General features: G+C 36.9%; 1 protein-coding gene across 7 annotated transcripts in view; it reads left to right on the top strand.

Moving 5' to 3' along the window:
* The window catches only part of nfic (nuclear factor I/C), a 173,083-nt gene extending 156,793 nt beyond the window's left edge, over nucleotides 1–16,290 (top strand). For 6 of the 7 annotated variants that reach the window (XM_055168093.2, XM_055168099.2, XM_055168097.2 and 3 more), the window contains one exon: nucleotides 7,478–16,290. In XM_055168093.2, coding sequence (XP_055024068.1) covers nucleotides 7,478–7,498 — 21 coding nt within the window. In that variant the 3' untranslated portion in view covers nucleotides 7,499–16,290. The remainder of the gene's footprint in view (nucleotides 1–7,477) is intronic. The other variant, XR_012369698.1, reaches the window with a different exon arrangement.
* The last annotated feature ends 2,415 nt before the right edge of the window (nucleotides 16,291–18,705 follow it).

Genomic DNA, 18,705 nt, shown 5'->3' with positions numbered 1-18,705 from the left:
TACAAAGTTCACATATGGTTTAAGAAATTCCTTACAGATAATATCTGATCACACTGTAAAGGTTTATATAACTGCATGGCAGGTTACATCTGATCACATAGTTTAATATAACTGCATGACAGGTAACAGCTGATCACATAGTGAAGGTTTAATATAACTGCACAACATCTGATCATATTGTAAAGGTTTAATATAACTGCACAACATCTGATCACATTGTAAAGGTTTAATATAATTGCACAACATCTGATCACATTGTAAAGGTTTAATATAATTGCACAACATCTGATCACATTGTAAAGGTTTAATATAAATGCACAACATCTGATCACACTGTAAATGTTTAATATCACTGCATGACATCTGATCACATATGAAGGTTTAATGTAACTTTACAACAGGTAAAGCAAGACCACCCTGCAATAAATTAAGACACAGCTTTATCGGAGTCATCAGGAGCTGATCCCAAGTGTTTATCTGGAAGCTGTTGGTGTATGTACTGGTAAAGTGCTTGGCGACTGTGTAATGGATGCAATATCAACCCTCTGTAAAGCTGACACAAAGATGGTTGTTTCTCAGTAGAGATTTGTACATTTGTGCCAGCTCAACACATTGAAGCAGTTTCTCGGACAGGGTTTACAGGACTAGGATTTAATTATATTAGGACATTTTAGTTTTTACAAACAAACCCTACAAAAAAACAAGACTGGTGCGCATCTTGTGACAAAACAATGGCACTCATATATGTTGAGGTATGTCAGTAAAAGGTGTTTTTAAATTATTGTAGCTCAAATATGCATTTTAGCCTGGGACCAGGATAAGCCCTTTACGTGAAACCTCAATTTTGTTTTTCCATATCAGATGTTGGTTGCTTCAGGTTGAGTTGTGATTTTAAAGTGTAGTTGTGGTCAGAGACGGATGGATGCTCCCATTGTGTTTCTGCATCACAGTTTAGGAAAATGTTGATTGTATCATCCTCACAGTTGTCCACTGCATCACTACACATCAATGCATCTGTGAAAACAATATTACCATAAACATGTTAGCATTTAAAATAAACTTGCATCATGAGAATTAATATATAAATGACACCCATACTTAAACAGAACAGTGTGTAAAGAGAGAGATGCATTAAAAAGAGACAGTAACATTATACACACAACCTTTAACTTCAGTGTTAAATAATACGTTGTTTAATAGGTCATTATCAATATCTGAATGAGGAATGAACTGACATTCTACCATCCGAAATCTCAGTAACTTGTAGGAATCACGTGGGCTACTGTAAGAATGCAATGTACTATAATATCTCGTTGTACTATCGTAAATATAAAAATATAGGTGAACAATTAAAACCATTCAAATAGTTGCATTTTATAAACTAACGTTCCTGGTCTTAAGTGTATTTGTAGAACGGACTTTACAAATCTAACTTTAGGCGAACGAGCACAAAGTTAGCTAAGATAGCTTACCTGAAACTGGCCACCTTTTCAACAACCGGCGTGGTTTAAAGTGACCGGAACATCGTAGTCGAACCATTACTTGGGATAAGGCTGTTCCTCAGTTTGCTTAAAATTGGTAAGAAAGAAACATAAAGGCGCTCGAGTGAGCTTTTTAAGCTTAACGCGTCGCCTTCAGTCACTGCCACAGCTGCTCATCGTCTATGCGGCCGGAAGAACGTTGACAAAATGAGCGAAATGGCGCCGCCCTTGTTGTCGTGAAAAATAAGGTGAATAGTAGGGGAGAGCGGGGTAAGTTGTCACACGGGTAAGTTGTCACACTGTTCATAACTGCAACACTAGAGGCTCTATGTCAAAAATCAAATAGCCACTTTATGTGACTTCTTCTTCTATAGTCAACTTCCTGTTCACATGTGGTCAAGATCACTGTAATCTGAGGTTAGCACAATTTTCTTATTTTTCTGCTTAAAAAGTAAAAAAAAAATCACTTTACATTTTATGCAATACAACTTTGTTAGGTGTGAATGTTTAAAATGATTATTTTGCACAAAATAGAGGAGACCGTAAAGTGTCTTTTGATACTTTAGCTAAAGTGATATGATGAGCTAAACTTGAGATTTAGACAACATTAGCACACAAGTAAGTATGGGGCAAGTTGTCTCAATGACTTTGGGGCAAGTCGTCACATCTGACAACTTGCCCCTGTACAAACAAACACATCGAACATGCTCAGAAAACATGATATAGAAAAGAATAAGCCTCAATCTAGCAAAAAGCTGTTTCAAAAGAAAGGGAAGCAGAAATCTGGACCGATGAAAAACAAGGCAGCTAAAAGAAGAAAAATCATGCAAGAGTCATCATCAGATGATGAAGAGTGCTTCTGCCTCGTCTGTGTAGAGCCATTTTCAAAGAGTCGTCCAAAGGAGACCTGGGTAAAATGTGTAAAATGCAACAATTGGGCCCATGATGCTTGCACCTCAGGCCAGGCAATTTATGTGTGTCAGAATTGTGATTCTGGAGATGAGTCCTATTAGTCATACAGGGCATCTGTTTTGTTCAGAGGTTAAACATGTTAAGTTAAGCAAGTTATCTGCAGCGTTCCATTCAGTTATCTGGTTTTATGTGAAAGCCATAGAACATTTGAACCAAAGTTCAAAGTAAAGTGGTCTTGCCACTTAATTGAAATGTGCATTATTTGGATTGAAATAATTGTTTTTCCAGATTCTCCAGGCACGGATGTTTATATTTCCAGTTTGGTTTGAGTTTAAAAATTAAAATCAATATTCACAATTAAGTAGTTGTGTTCTTATTTTTAGATAATCTAGTGTGACAACTTACCCGCCCTAGTGTGACAACTTACCCTCCGATGGGGCAAATTGTCACAAGTGCACAGTCACTATTCAACAGTCTACAACTCTGTAATGAGATAAGATATAAAGATGTTATGAATACAACATATGTGCCCAAGACTTCCTTCTTTCATTTGGTATGAGATTTATACCATTTTGATGTATGGTGCTCAGTAAATGTTAGACAGTGTGAAAAGTGTGACAACATACCCCGCTCTCCCCTATATGTACAAGTTTTTTCTGTGACAGTAATTTCTTCATGCTTTAAAACAGCTTGAATGTACTTCTACACCCTCTTTTCTTTAGTATACGCAGACCTATGAATAAGCAAATTATTCCCTGCCTCTATTCGATCGCACAGCTCAGACCATAGATATGAATATAAAAATTTGTTCCCTCTTCCACTCTTTCACACCATCTCAGACCATATAAATTGATGCTACATTTGGCAGTTTCAGACATATAACTGCTAAGTCACTTTGGATAAAAGCGTTTGCCAAATGCATAAGTGTAAATGTAATTTGAATAGTTTGGTTCCAAAATACAATAAATCAATTTTGACTAATTTCTGGAAAAAAGGTGTTTTCTATACCAAGAAAGTGACAAGATGAAAACCACTATTTTCTGTTACAAACTCTCACATTGCATCTTTAGGTTATAAAAACATTCAAAATTAAAATCCATAATTTATTATTATCCATTATTATTTTTTCTGCAAAATCCATGACACCTTTTTTTTTCAAAATGCTATAAATCTATTGAATCAATATATAAATGTGCATTCATCTTTGCCATTGTATATTCGTTTAGTTAACTAGTGGTATACACTGATTAAAAAAAACATTAATGTCATTAATCAAAACACTTACTTTATCATATTAAGAACCCTGTCATTGCTGCTGACATCCTTGGGACGTCCTCGCTGAACTTTTTTGATCAGCTGTAAAATGTTTTGGTCCTGCTCGATTTTCGTTGACTTCGAGTAAAATAATAGAAAGTTTATCAATGTGATAGCATGACAGAAGCTTGATGCTGTCTGGAGAACAAGCAACAGTCGGCATTTTTCCTTCGTCTGAGTACCTCTCGCGTAAATTATTAGATTTTGGTGGCTTACGTTTCTTCCCCATCACAGAAAACCACCACAGGTTTATCAAAGCCAACAAAAGTAGTATTTTGTTTTTGTTTGTTTGTTGATCACGAAGTACAAAGTAGATGAGGAAACTAGGATTCTGTGTGTATTCAATGTGCCACCATTGTTGTTTACAGTGTGTGGAATGGTGCGCTGTTATTTGTTGAGCAGATTTATTGCATTCTGCATAGAAGGAGGACTGGCGTTTATTGTGTTTTGGGAAAAAAGGGTTTATTGTGTTTTGCTCCAGTGTTGTGCATGCAAGGCATGTTCAGCCTATTTATCCTTCTTAAATTGACTTCAGTAGTGGTTTTGCATTGGTGTTCATGTATCAGCACTTGGATAGATGGATTTGGTCTCGACTCTCCAGTTTCTGGCCCACTTCACCACATTAATCAAAGAAATGACAAGATGCTGCACGGGACATTTACTCATAAACTGTTTTGATCTTTTTTTGTGTGTAAAATACAAATTAGACCATTTAAGGTGGGAGGTAAAATTATCATGAAAATGTCAAACCAAGCATTTGAGATACTGCGTGGCCCGCTTTCCTTCCGAGTCGAGGATTGAGTTTCCATAACATAAACTAGAATATATTAAATCACAACTTGTGGAGGATGAGGATTGTGTATTTATCTCATCAAGAGACATTTCAAGTACACTAAAATGGCTTGTGGTCAAGCCAAGATGATATCCAGAGCTCTATAATGTACTGTACATACTGTGTATACAGTATTATTACAGTGTAGATTTATACTTCCAGTTTGCCTTCTCAAGCATTCAAAGGGAAAGTTCAGTGCAGTTTTGGACGAAATAAGTTTTGACAGAGGAGTTTCCGTTATTGTGCCGTCAAACTTTAAAACGCGTAGAAAATCCCACACTGCCCACTCTCCCGGGCTTACATTCCATCCAGTAATCAACACATAATATGATTTAGGAAATATTTCACCCCAGGACACCGTAGCTATCACTCAGAAAACAACTTTGCATTTCCCAGCAGCGTCTGCTGTCATTATAAACTTATTTTGATTCCTGGCAATAGTTTCACAAGTCGCCTAAGTGTCCTGGGTTGTGTAAGGTTAAACTTAGCTTCAATTCCAATAACAGTATCTCATCTAGCAACCAAGCAGAAGGTCAAAATACACAGATTTCATTAGACTGAGTACACACAGACAGTGAGTTGATGTTAATGCACTTATGACTATAGATTAATATGGTTATAGATTGAAAATTGTGCGTCTGTTATACATTTAACAGCTTTATTTATAGCGTCAGTCACACTTTAGAGTTGCATCCCGTACCTAATGTTACACAATAATAGCTGTGTGCTAATATCTGGGCCATGCATTTGTTGCCTATGGGATTTTTAGGGATTTATTAGGTCTTGGTATGGTATTGCACAGAATAACCGTTAGTCTAATGTACTGTATACAAACGTTTCTGCAGGGAATAGGAACAGATTACAGTTTTTTTGCATTATTAAATCAATGCATTTGGGTGTAGTTAAAGATGTCTGTGAAATTACTTAAATCTTAGTGGAAAATAAGAGCCAGAGGCTTAAAGCCTGAACTGAGTTTTCTGTTTTTAAACCTTGTCAAGTTGTTTAAAAAGACTTCAGCGGTCTGTGAGGGAAAGCCAAAATCCTGTTATGCTTTTAAAAGGGTTTGGGTGGGATCCTGCCGGGCTCTTTTTTTGCCTTTCTAGTGCTCTGTATTAGTTTTAACAGATCCCTGGGTAAAAATGGGGAATTTCCTAAAGCAGTATTAAATAAAAACAAAATGTTTTATTTACTAACCAATCATGATCTGGTTTAACAAGTCACTTAATACGCTAGTTATTGTTTCTTTTAAGCTCTTCTTCTTGTATGTACATTAGACACTTATTTTAAAGATTATTTTTCTGTAACTGGCCGCAGAAAGCAGGTGGTAAACTTTTTAATGAAGGACTGTTGTATATTTTTATTGATCATGGCAATAGTGCTTCATCAAATGATGACCAAACAATGGAGAAGAGCATTATTACTGGGCACACATCCAGACCCTTAATGCAGTCGTGTGCAAAGAGCCAATTCAGGTTTCTGGATCACAATGTGCTGTAAAGACCCAGTAAAGTATGTTAGATTGCGGTGGTCAGCCGGATTCTCTTAAACTTGTAGCAAGATGGAGCATTGCAGTATTCACTTTGCATTGTGCCATTTTTGTTCTTTTTGTTTTGCATCTATGTTTTTCATGTATAATTATTTTGTAAAGGGTGTTATACACAACCTGGTTTCCCCAGTAGGCTTAGTAGGGTGTATATATATATACATCACACTATACACTCACTTAAAGGATTATTAGGAACACCATACTAATACTGTGTTTGACCCCCTTTCGCCTTCCGAACTGCCTTAATTCTACATGCCATTGATTCAACAAGGTGCTGAAAGCATTCTTTAGAAATGTTGGCCCATATTGATAGGATAGCATCTTGCAGTTTATGGAGATTTGTGGGATGCACATCCAGGGCACAAAGCTCCCGTTCCACCACATCCCAAAGATGCTCTATTGGGTTGAGATCTAGTGACTGTGGGGGCCATTTTAGTACATCAGAGGATAGATACATGGTGGTCAAAAAGGGATGGACATGGTCAAAAACAATGCTCAGGTAGGCCGTGGCATTCAAACGATGCCCAGTTGGCACTAAGAGGGCCTAAAGTGTGCCAAGAAAACATTCCCCACACCATTACACCACTACCACCACCAGGCTGTACAGTGGTAACAAGGCATGATGGATCCATGTTCTCATTCTGTTTATGCCAAATTCTGACTCTACCATCTGAATGTCTCAACAGAAATCGAGACTCATCAGACCGGCCAACGTTTTTCCAGTCTTCAACTGTCCAATTTTGTTGAGCTTGTGCAAATTGTAGCCTCTTTTCTTATTCGTAGTGGAGATGGTACCCAGTGGGTTCTTCTGCTGTTGTAGCCTATTGTGCGTGTTGTGGCTTCACAAATGCTTTGCTGCATACCTCAGTTGTAACGAGTGGTTGTTTCAGTCAAAGTTGCTCTTCTATCAAGTCATTCGGCCCATTCTCCTCTGACCTCTAGCATCAACAAGGCATTTTCGCTTACAGGACTGCCGCATACTGGATGTTTTTACCTTTTCACACCGTTCTTAGAAATGGTTGTGCGTGAAAATCCCAGTAACTGAGCAGGTTATGAAATCTCAGACTGGCACCAACAGCTCAAAATTGCTTAAATCACCTTTCTTTCCCATTCTGACATTCAGTTTGGAGTTCAGGAGATTGCCTTGACCAGGACCACACCCCTAAATGCATTTAAGTAACTGCCATGTGATTAGTTGATTAGATAATTGCATTAATGAGAAATTGAACAGGTGTTCCTAATAATCCTTTAGGTGAGTGTATATCCAGTTTAGATGAATTTGATCTATATTGACTGTGGTTGGGATCCGATGTGTGGATATCTGATATCATGTTTCCTATTGTGTTACTGTTTACATGGACTAATTTTGATTACTCTTTTTTTCCTTTACAGTCCTGGTATTTGGGAAACTGACGAACACATACACAGACAAACCAGAGGACACGGACATGGATTTGAAAATCAAATTTTTGTGGAATTTACCAGAAAAAGATTTGTGAACGAGATGCAAGGGGGAAAATTAGATATATATGCAGTATTTGTATATATATATACACACACACACATATATATATACACAATATGTGTGTATAGATATATGTGCACACATATTTATATATGCATAACAATGTATAAGATGCTTCAATACACTTTTTCGAAAGGAGAACGGAAACGTAGGAAAGAAAGAAAGCAAGGTCATGGATGGATCAGAAGACAAGGAGAACAATAAGGATGTTGTATTTTTCGGGGACAGCCTGAACTATGGCGTACATTCGCGGACGTGTCAAAAACGGCCCACCCTGACTCTCTGCCTCCTGGATCACCTCTCCTCCATCCCCTTCTTCCGCTACAGGTGCTGCTTCCTCCAATATGCAAAATAAGTATCCTTTATTTTCTTAACAAACAGGGAAGAGAAACCCAAAGGACAGGGTTTTATTGCGCTAGGATTTGGCCAGGTTCAGAGTGAGCACGGTCTGTTTTTCTTTTAAATGGGGCGACGTTATGCGGAAAAGGAAACTAAAAGCTTTTGACTGGTCGATGCTTCCGTTCACACAACATTTTCAAGAGGAAAAGGCAACTTTTCATCCACGTTTATTGACAATCATGCATCTGCGTCCTTGGTTTTGCTCAAATTGTGATATTTTTTAAATTGCATACTCCACCGTTTGTAACGGAGTTCCACTTTTTGGCGGAAGCCTGTCATGTTTTTGTACATCGGAGGACTAATAGTGGTACCTTGTGACATCATACATCACAGTCAGCGTGTATACGCGCATACACACACACGCACACACTCACACACCTACAAATAGGCTTTAAAGCAAAGGCATGTACTGTTAAGGCTACACTAGGTGTGTGTGAGCTGTAAAACAGCCCGCATAGGACGAACCAGGTAATACCAGGGGTTAACTAGCACCTTCCTCTCTTCGCAATATGAAAGCCCCTTATGTCCTGGACTGTGCTGTACGTGCGTGTATGCATGTGCACAAACTTCACAAATATTGGTAGTCCCTTATTCATCTCTGTGACTTCACAGATTATGGTTTTTGATTCATGTAGATAGGTGGAGTTTTTCCACGAAGTGACAAAGGGAGTTGAAATATAAAGTTATATATAGTTATATTCATAACTATATATAGTTCTGTCACTACTAAGACAGTATTGGGTGTAGAGGATATTGTGTAATTTGTTCATATGCATTGAAAATTACAGGCATTGCACTACTTTGAATTTTTAAGTTTCCTATTTTGCAAATTCCTTCTTTGGCCTAATCGTATGGAATGCTGCAAATCGTTTAGTTTTTTTTTAGTCATGTTCTGATCTCAAAGTAGATAAGGGTCGGTTTCCTAGTAGCTAAGAAGTTGATCGCAACATTTTTAATGTAGAAGTCATTTATTCAAGATCTCCATTCATTTTTACAATTCCCATAGTTTAGGAAAAAACTCAAAAACAAGCTATCCTTCCTATGTTTCTATTGCAGAAAAGTCTCTACTTGGCTGGTTGGTGACTGCTTGCCACAGAAACGTGTTTTTTCTGCACTCTGAGATGTGTTGGTTTGTACTATTGAAATAACATCAGGGCTTTACTCTACAACGCTACCAAACTTAAATCACGAAGCCATGAAAAGTGCCTGAGACATTGTGAGATTTAAAGTCTTATTTTTTTCTCTTTTGGAAGTTTGCTTCATCTACTATGGGTTTTTGTAGAAGTATAAGGGTCATTTTATGCCCAGAGAGAGACCCCGCAAACCCCCCAAGCCATGTGCTGTACTGGTCAACACACACAGCCGCAGGCAGTGCAGATGGCTACAAGATACATGAACATACCCTCTTGTTATCTGCCAGAACATGACAAAATCAACACATATCAGAACTTTCCTAGGTCCCTTGCAAATATATAAATAAACTGAATAATATCCACACTCTGGTTGCTTTAGCTAAACTTTTTAAATGGCTTTGCATACACATGCTGTTAAGTTGACCATAGCAAGACCCAAATACATACATGACTTGTTTTAATGGTGCTGATATGAAAATTATATGAAAATCTCTCTATATATGAATTATATGTAACTGCATGGTGCTTCCTAAAGAAAAATCATGAAAATTAAGCTCAAACAACCACCGTATCGCTGACATAAGCGCATGGCAGATAATCTTAGTATTAACTCTGAAGCTAAACGCTCCCCGACTCCTCCTTATGACCCCCTGTGAGCGAAGAGCCAATGACACGGATGGATTTTACCTTTATACTACATTGGTTTTGAATTTTATCCAACGATCCCTCTTCTACTTTGCACGATATTTTATAAAACGTTATGTGCCTTGCTTTTAGTTAAGAACAATAATAGATGATAATGATTTTAAAAAAGTCAATTTTTTATGTAACCTGTGTCACGATGGGAAAATTATTGCTGCATGTTTGATTGCCTGTCATTATTAGATTAAGACTAACCGGGTTACCCAATAGCTGTAGGTTTGAATGGGTAAGAAGAGCTTATTTGACCTTCCTTTAAAGCGCCGTAGTTGTATGGCCAGGGCATGAGATCGTCCCTGCATTTAAACATTTCATTTTTCTCCATTGATTAATGTATTGAGAATGTAACAAAATCTGTGAATGATGGAGTAGCAGGTCTCCATATCCAATCCGAGCTGACATTTGATTTGTTTTTTTACTTTTTAAAAATTATTTAGAAGTTATAAAATTATATATAGTTTGTTCAATTTGAATATTTTAAATCTTTTAATAAGTTTGGGTCAGTCTTGAGATTCACACGTTTAGGTGTGTGCCCATTTGTTAGCATTTGACTTAATTTCCCCGAAGCACTTTTTTATTGTTCATTGAATGGTCGAATTTACATTTCTTTTTGTTTCGAAACACTTTTAAGACCTTAAGTGCTGTTGGCTTAAAATATTTACTTGTGAGGGTTCAGTAACTCTGACTGCAATAGATTGTATAGTAACATGTGACAACGAATTTCGGTAACACTTTTCAATAAGCTTGCATTTGTTATTATTATTAGTGTATATATGTTTTAGCTATTATGAACTAACAATGAACAATACTATTACAGAATATATTGCACCCTAAAAATTGGTGCTAAACCATTTAAGTGCCATATAGCACCAATGAAGAACCAGAAGTGGTGATATAGTGCCACTATAGCACCACTTACACAGGTGCTACATACACTCACCTAAAGGATTATTAGGAACACCATACTAATACTGTGTTTGACCCCCTTTTGCCTTCAGAACTGCCTTAATTCCCGTGGCATTGATTCAACAAGGTGCTGAAAGCATTCTTTAGAAATGTTGGCCCATATTGATAAGATAGCATCTTGCAGTTGATGGAGATTTGTGGGATGCACATCCAGGGCATGAAGCTCCCGTTCCACCACATCCCAAAGATGCTCTATTGGGTTGAGATCTGGTCATTTTAGTACAGTGAACTCATTGTCATGTTCAAGAAACCAATTTGAAATGATTTGAGCTTTGTGACACAGTGCAATATCCTGCTGGAAGTAGCCATTAGAGGATGGGTTCATGGTGGTCATAAAGGGATGAGCATGGTCAGAAACAATGCTCAGGTAGGCCGTGGCATTTAAACGATGCCCATTTGGCACTAAGGGGCCTAAAGTGTGCCAAGAAAACATCCCCCACACCATTACACAATTGCATGAATGAGAAATTGAACAGGTGTTCCTAATAATCCTTTAGGTGAGTTTATGTGCTATATGGCACCCTATGATTATGTGAACCACTTTTAGTGCTGTTTAGCACTGTAGTTCATGGCAATTTCAGCGTCTACTAATACATTTTTATAATTAAAAGTTGTAACTGTTAAGATTAGTTAGTAATAAACTAACATGAACAATCGTATTGGCTTTAAATAACATTAACAAATAGTAATATATGCTGTACAACTACATTGCTCATTGTTAGTTCATGTTAGTGAATGCAATTACTAATGTAAACAAATACAACCTTATTGTAGTGTTGCCAGAATTTCTTTATTAGCAGAATCCCTTGTATATGTCCATATACATTCATTCATAGATCACATTCAGCAAGATTGATGAAATTTACTTGTTAAATTCAGTGTATAGACACAACAACAGCAAAAATGCCATGCAAACTGCTGACTTTGTATTTTGCTTATTCTGATTTTTTTGATGGTAGGAGATAATTTATATTTCGTACTGTGTTGTGTCGGGGGAGTTCAAGAGAAGATATTGTGTATTGGAGCTGGGTTAGGAATTGCCATCAGGTAGAATGTGATGCAGTGTACAGTATTGTTTCTGCAATGGATATTGCGATGCTGGTAGCTAATACAATTCGCTTGTAGGTATTTAAAGTTTAAGTTGAATGAGAAAGAACGAGTTTTGTTTACATGATGTCCCTGGTAGTAAGATCTTGGAGCGGAAAGCTCGTGAGCCCGCTTTTTCCCATACCGGCCGAATCGGAGTGCTTAAGCAGAAAGGCATTCTAACCGTACCATTATCCAAACATTTACAGGAGTGCTAAAGTCATTCGGCACGCAATTTTTCTTGTGTGTAACAGGACAGGCGACGGGTCATAAGTCTGAGTTGATTGGGGGCTTCTAGGCACAATTACAGGGCATGAGAGATGATTGAGGGCCCAGACACCTACATTGCATCCTCATGCAACATATTGGAATCATTTTGTGCTTGTTTCTTTGAAACTTAACTATCACCTTAGTTCAGACTTGCATGGCCCATCGTCTATCCTGTGAAGATTTGCACTGTTCCACGTTCATTTTTTTAAAGCTGTTAACCTTCTGGCCAGGTTGGGATTGTGGGCTCAGTAAACAGGGGTCTGATTATGGTTTCACCAGCACGGTGGCTCTGTGGAGAGCTCTGTGAATTGTTTGCTTTGTATTGGATAAGGCTATGCAAGACTGACAAACCGCGCGGCGTTCCCCGTTCGTTTTTAAAGTGGCCACAGGTGATGATTGAACTTGCGTCGTCGTTAATAATGCATTTTAGCCGATGCATGTAAAATTAATCTTATCTTAGCATTTCATTTCGAAACCCTTCACTAATATTATCGTTTTTATGCGCGTCTTTTGAAATGTTACGTTTTAAACACAGTTTTCTTGTGTATAAATGCTTACTTATATATCCACCGTGTAGAATGAGAAAAAGGCAAAATGTACATAAAATGTCTTTTGTATGAGAAGATATGTTTTCGTTTGTATGTTCAGATTTGGTAGTAATAAGCTTGTGGCCAAGCCACGAAAATAAGGATCTTTTTGAAGGATCTGAACTGTAAGTAAATTGTCAGCACCATCACCACACCCATTTCATTCAGTTAAATATCAGTGAATTCAGCATCACTTGTCGTCATTTTAAACAGCTTCACCTAGATTTTAGAGGTATATGCAGATTTCATTGCTTGACTTATTTTACACTTCTGCACTTATTTCATTTCCTTTGTCAAGATTTTGAAACACTTCCTTTCTGTACTTTTACTTGGAAGATTGCACTAGATAATCTGGTATTGGGCTTGTTTTAAGGATTGCTTCTCTGAGTATATTCCTCAGCCTTTACGATCCACAGAGATGAGAATGCGAGAAAGAAGCTGCTTATACGCTACCTTTTATTTAATCCTTGTGTCATTTCTAAAATAAATTAACCCTTCAACACTGAAATTATGTCAACTTTCAGTGCACTACAAACCTCAAAGTCGGCCATATTGGATTGAAGGTGGTTGAGATAAATTCGTGCCCAGTCGGTTTTGGACAATCAGTGGCACGGTTGACTTACCTCAGTCTATTGATTGTATCATGCAGTGTGTATAATCAGACTACCATAATTACACTTACAAAATGGTACTGTAGATGGTAATAATTGCATACTTCCTTGATAGCACTATTGGACGTTGTATAATTTGTATCAAAAACCATAGTAATACCGTAGTACCATAATATTTTTGTTACTTTTTGTAAGTGTAACAGAACTTTTGACTTAGCTGTTCTGAGTGCCTTCATCCATCCATTCATCCACTCTTTCTCATGTACCCCACTCATGTCTGTACTGTATTTCCAGAATTGGCAGAATGTGCTCAATCGAATCACTGAAAAGATTGTTTAATTCTTAAAACCAGGCACTTTAGTTAGTCAATGACACATGTACAGTATGTCCCCATTAAAGAATGTAAATTTAGTTTATTTTCCCAATGCCGTGTTCACCCAATGATATGAAGAGCATGTTGTAAGATCCTGCGGTTATAGTATTTCGATAGTCCACTTTAGACATTAATACTAAAAATATTTGTAACTTTGCACCTACATGTCAAATAACTCTCAAAGTATAGTCCATTTTTACGTGCATACAGGGGTCCGTGTTTCGTTTTCGTCATCAGAAGAGATTTTGTATGCATAGGTCGCGCATGCCGCGAATGTAGTATGTAGCCCAAGTGATGCATTGTATTTTGTCGCAATGTGCACATGTACAAGTCAAATAAATTTGCAAGGCTGTGCAGTCGACCATGCACGTGTGCGGGTTTTAGGCTTAGGGGTTAGGAAAAAATAAGACATGTAGTTGCAAAGTGTCTTATAGTCAGTTGAAAGTTAATAGTTAATAGTTTGTAAAATGTCTAAAGTGGACCATCGAAATAACCGATCCTACTTAAGCCTTTGTCTGACACGTTTCCTTTCCTTTTGCGGTTTGTGAAATCTAAACCCTGCAATATGAACTCTGTACGGTCGAGGTAGATAGAAATGTACTCCGATCTTTTCAGTAAGGGCTCAGTAAATGTTGTGACACTTGGCAGATTTTATGTTGCGGTTCTTCTTGTTCTCCCGTGTTAAACTGATGGCAGGATGGTGATTTTCAAATTGATTGCAGGTATATGCAAATCTGCACTGGTTTGGTCAGAATAACAGGCTAGTGTGGAGCATCTAGCTTAAAAATGTACACTAAAATTTTATAAGGCGTCTGGAAATTTGTTGTGCTTGGGTAAATGTATGAACAACAGCTATGCAATTAAACCTAGCTTTACTGAGATGTTTGCGCAAAAATTACCACTCAAAAATATGGAAAAAATTGATTTTGATAATCCATCTTTGATGTGTTTTGATTAGTTTGAGCCGGTCTCTGTGGGTCTGTTTAGACTTAGATGCTTCTGTGAATTGGCGTTTGATTTTGCTGCCGCCTTGTTTTGTGTAGGTGAAGTCATTGGTTATAACAGTAACCCATTGCAATTAAAATATAAAAAATATTTTGGAATAGTCATCTTGCTAACTGAGATCCGGAAACTCTTGAGTAAATGAAAATTTGTTGATTAAATACGAGAAATGGGTTGTGACACTTTCAGGAACTCACAGATTTGATAGCAGATAACTATGAATGACGACACATCCTACAGTTTCTATAGACTGGCTGTTTATTTTATGCCCACTTTTTTATTCCTAGCAAACCAGCAGGTGAAATCAAAGGTATATATTCTGATATAATACAACAATGGGTTAAAGATTTGTAACATGCAGTGCCTGCCATTTTAATTCTCGGCTTTGTTTTATTCAGTTATGGATACAGGTTTTGTTATTATCTAATAATGTTTTTGTACGGTCCAATCAAGGAGCCAAATTTGCCAAAGCCTGTCAGTAACACGACCTCTAATTGCTGCAACATTTTCACATTGACCATTGTATGAGAATATGCCATGCTAGGAATATGTTAGTTTGTTCTAAGGGCCGTCCTAAGGCTCAAAATGGGTCTTAAAGGGGGTTAAGAATACATGTCAGTCACTATTGCTGTTTAAAGGGGAGAAAGCCATTAACAGGCTTTACAGTTATGCAATATTTTAATACATCTGTCACCAATGAATTGCCAAAAACACAGACACACCACCTGCTCCCTTAATGTTTTATGATGTCCCAAAAATACAGTGTATGCTTCAGATCCCAATCAGTTTGGTTCAAGGTGCCCTTCTTTCTCATGAGAACAATGACTTTGTTTTGCTCCGTTTGTTATTTGAACTATGATTTAGTTTTTATGAATATTTCTGTTGTTGTTGTTGTTATTTGTTTGTTTTTAAAGCATGCTGTTTTCTCTACATTTGGAGGCTGGTTTTGAGTTAAAAGAACGAAGGTTGAAATGTGTTTCAGAGAGCATTCTAATGCAGTGTTAAATTTCAAGGTTTTTGTTGGTTTTTCCTTCCTCTTTCTTTTTTTTAATCACATTATTCTTTACAAATATTACCATAGTAGTTACTCATTAAACGCTTGCTTGCTGCACAGATAAACACACTTCACACCAGGAAGGGGCATGTGGACATTTAGTTCAGACACATTCTGTGGAAGAAATCACACGACTGGCACGCTAACATGCTTTTGTGTTCTTTTGGAAAGCGTCAGATTTTTGTTATTTGTCTGTGTTCCTCTAGAACCTCGCAAAAATTGTAACCTGTCAGCAAAAGTCGGTATGTCGAAGCGGACGAGAAACTACTTTTGTGTTTTTCTCACGCACAACCCAACTAAATTTGCCATGTGTTTTTGAACTGGTGTGAGGGGGAGATTACAGCTTTAACAATATTTCATTATAACATTGTATTCAGCCATCGCTGTTCGCAAAGAAATCGCTCATGAATACAATACTGGAAGTGAGTATGTTTCCCTATGCAAAAAAATAAAATGAAAATGAAATAAAAAAATAAACAAAGCTATGCTACAACTCAGAACTGACTCGTGTTTTTCTTCAAACAAGCTGAATGCTTAAAATACGTACGCATTTCCAGGAGATCAGGCTGTCTCGCCATGTATTTGTAATGATGTGTTAAAGGGACACTCTTTTTTTTTTGAAAATATTCTCATTTTCCAATCCATTCAGCTGATCTCCAGGTCTTGCGCTAGCACTTTTAGCATAGCTTAGCATAATCCATTGAATCTGATTAGACCATTAGCATCGCGCAAAAAAATTATCAAAGAGTTTTGATATTTTTCCTATTCAAAACTTGACTCTTCTGTAGTTAAATCATGTACTAAGACTGACGGAAAATTAAAAGTTGCGTTTTTTTTTCCGGGCAGCGTAATATCATTGCGTCGCCTGCAGCTATGTTACGGCAGCAAAGTCCTTGATTATTACGCCAGAATGAGAGTATAGTTCTAGCCATATCTGCCTAGATAAAGTTTTAGTACACAATGTAACTACAGAGGAGTGTAGTTTTAAATAGGAAAAATATCGAAACTCTTTGATTATTTTTGAGCGTAATGCTAATGGTCTAATCAGATTCAATGGATTACGTAAGATATGCTAAAAGTGGTACCGCCAGACCCGGAGATCAGCTGAATAGATTCCAAAACGATAAAAATCAAAAAAAGTGGAGTTATCCTTTAAATGAGTGCATTTGGCATGATTTGGCAGAAAGCTACTTTTATTCAAAGCAACATACAGTGCAGTACAATACTGTACATTTTACCAGTGTGTGTGTGTTGGGATCAACATGAATTTTGATCTTTTTTTACATGAGAACAGGGTTTTGGGGGCCTGAAAATGCTCACTTTTGAAAATGAAATTGTTGTTGTCTCCATGCTAAATACAAAAATCTAATTTGTGAAAATAGTGACGACATTATGTGTACAGATAAAGTGTGACATTGGCAACAACTTGCCTGGCATGCAAAATACAGTGCTTTTTTAGTGTAAAAGGCACTACTAAACGATCCTCATTGTTGTTGTCATGTAAACTGTTTATCTGTTAGATGATAGATTTTATCACTTTAATAGTCACTTGATAGCGGGAACTCAGGATGTTAATGAGTCATTTCTGCGCAAAACAAACTTTGGAGCACCAGATATTTTCTTCTGAAAAGTAGAAGAAAGGAAGCACTGAATGCTCACGGTTAAGGTTTGTTTTCAGTTCAGCTTGGCCAAAGCGCAAAACCCACCTGACTCTAATCATACCTCAGTCCATTACCCCAGAAACAAGATTGCTGGAGCCACATTTGGAAAAGTATAATTTCAGCTTTGGAAAGGAAGTCACGTTTTATTTCATTTTAATGGTTTGAAATCGTACTAGCCAGCACGCATTCGTTTTTCTTCAAACACATAAAGGGGGTGAACGAGTGCAATGGCACTTGTTGAAAGCTCAGCATGATCTTGCCAGAAGCCCCACATGAGCTCACTGCAGAATGTGATTCAAATTCATAATACGAGAAGACACAAACCAGAGGTACCTGTTGAAATTCAGTCTGCATTTCAGTATTTCCGTTAAACGTTCGCCTTTGGACAATAGTATGCTGGACACTCTGGTTATGTTTATTGTTGGTTCATAAGAAAAGTGAAAGTTGGATTAACTTAAAAAGATTACTTCAGTTGGTAAGAAATTTAAAAAATGTTCAACTTACATTTTCTCACTTTAACTGAAATTAATTTAACTGAATTTAAATTTAATTTAAGTTAAAAAGTTTAATTTTAGGTGTTACCAACTGAAGTAAGTTTTTTCACTTTAAATTTATCACGTAACACTTTTTTCGAGATAATTTTTCAGTTATTTCGTCAATTAAGAGAAAACATTTGCATAAAAAAGTGTTTCTGAAAAAATGTAGGTTAATCTGCAATACCGCGATTATCCACTACCCAATTTATGCAAACTGAAGCCAAAACGTTATTTACTAATTTTAAACTCTGTGTATGTTTTGATAATCGTTCAGAATCTGATCTCTAACAAAATTCCTTCACAAAAATGCAATTATTTCAGCTTTTTGCGAAAAAATCTTTCTAAAGAAAAATACCCATATTTAAGAGTTTATAAGCAGAGGAAAAAATATAGATAGGATGAAACTTTTTTTTCTGTTTGTTTGTTTGTTTGTTTATTGTTTGTTTGAAAGCAGAGGGTCTGTTCTTTCATTTGATATATATGTATGTTTATATATTTTTTAGAAGAATTTTTTTCTGTAAGGCATTTTGTGAAACTTGTGAAAATCACAAAAAAATGCCAGCGGGCAACTTTTAAAAAAATGGCTGGCGTGGAATGAGTTAAGTAAAAAATATTAAAGCAACACCAAAGAGTTTTTTTTACCTTAAAATAACGTTTCCAAAAAAGTTTCAGTGGTTCATCCACTCAAAACAGGGTGAATTGCACTTTCACATTCGCT

Source organism: Misgurnus anguillicaudatus, chromosome 5 (assembly GCF_027580225.2).
Source record: "Misgurnus anguillicaudatus chromosome 5, ASM2758022v2, whole genome shotgun sequence".
Taxonomy (NCBI): domain Eukaryota; kingdom Metazoa; phylum Chordata; class Actinopteri; order Cypriniformes; family Cobitidae; genus Misgurnus; species Misgurnus anguillicaudatus.
The sequence above is the reverse complement of the archived record's forward strand: the minus strand, read 5'-3'. Positions and strand labels throughout refer to the sequence as shown.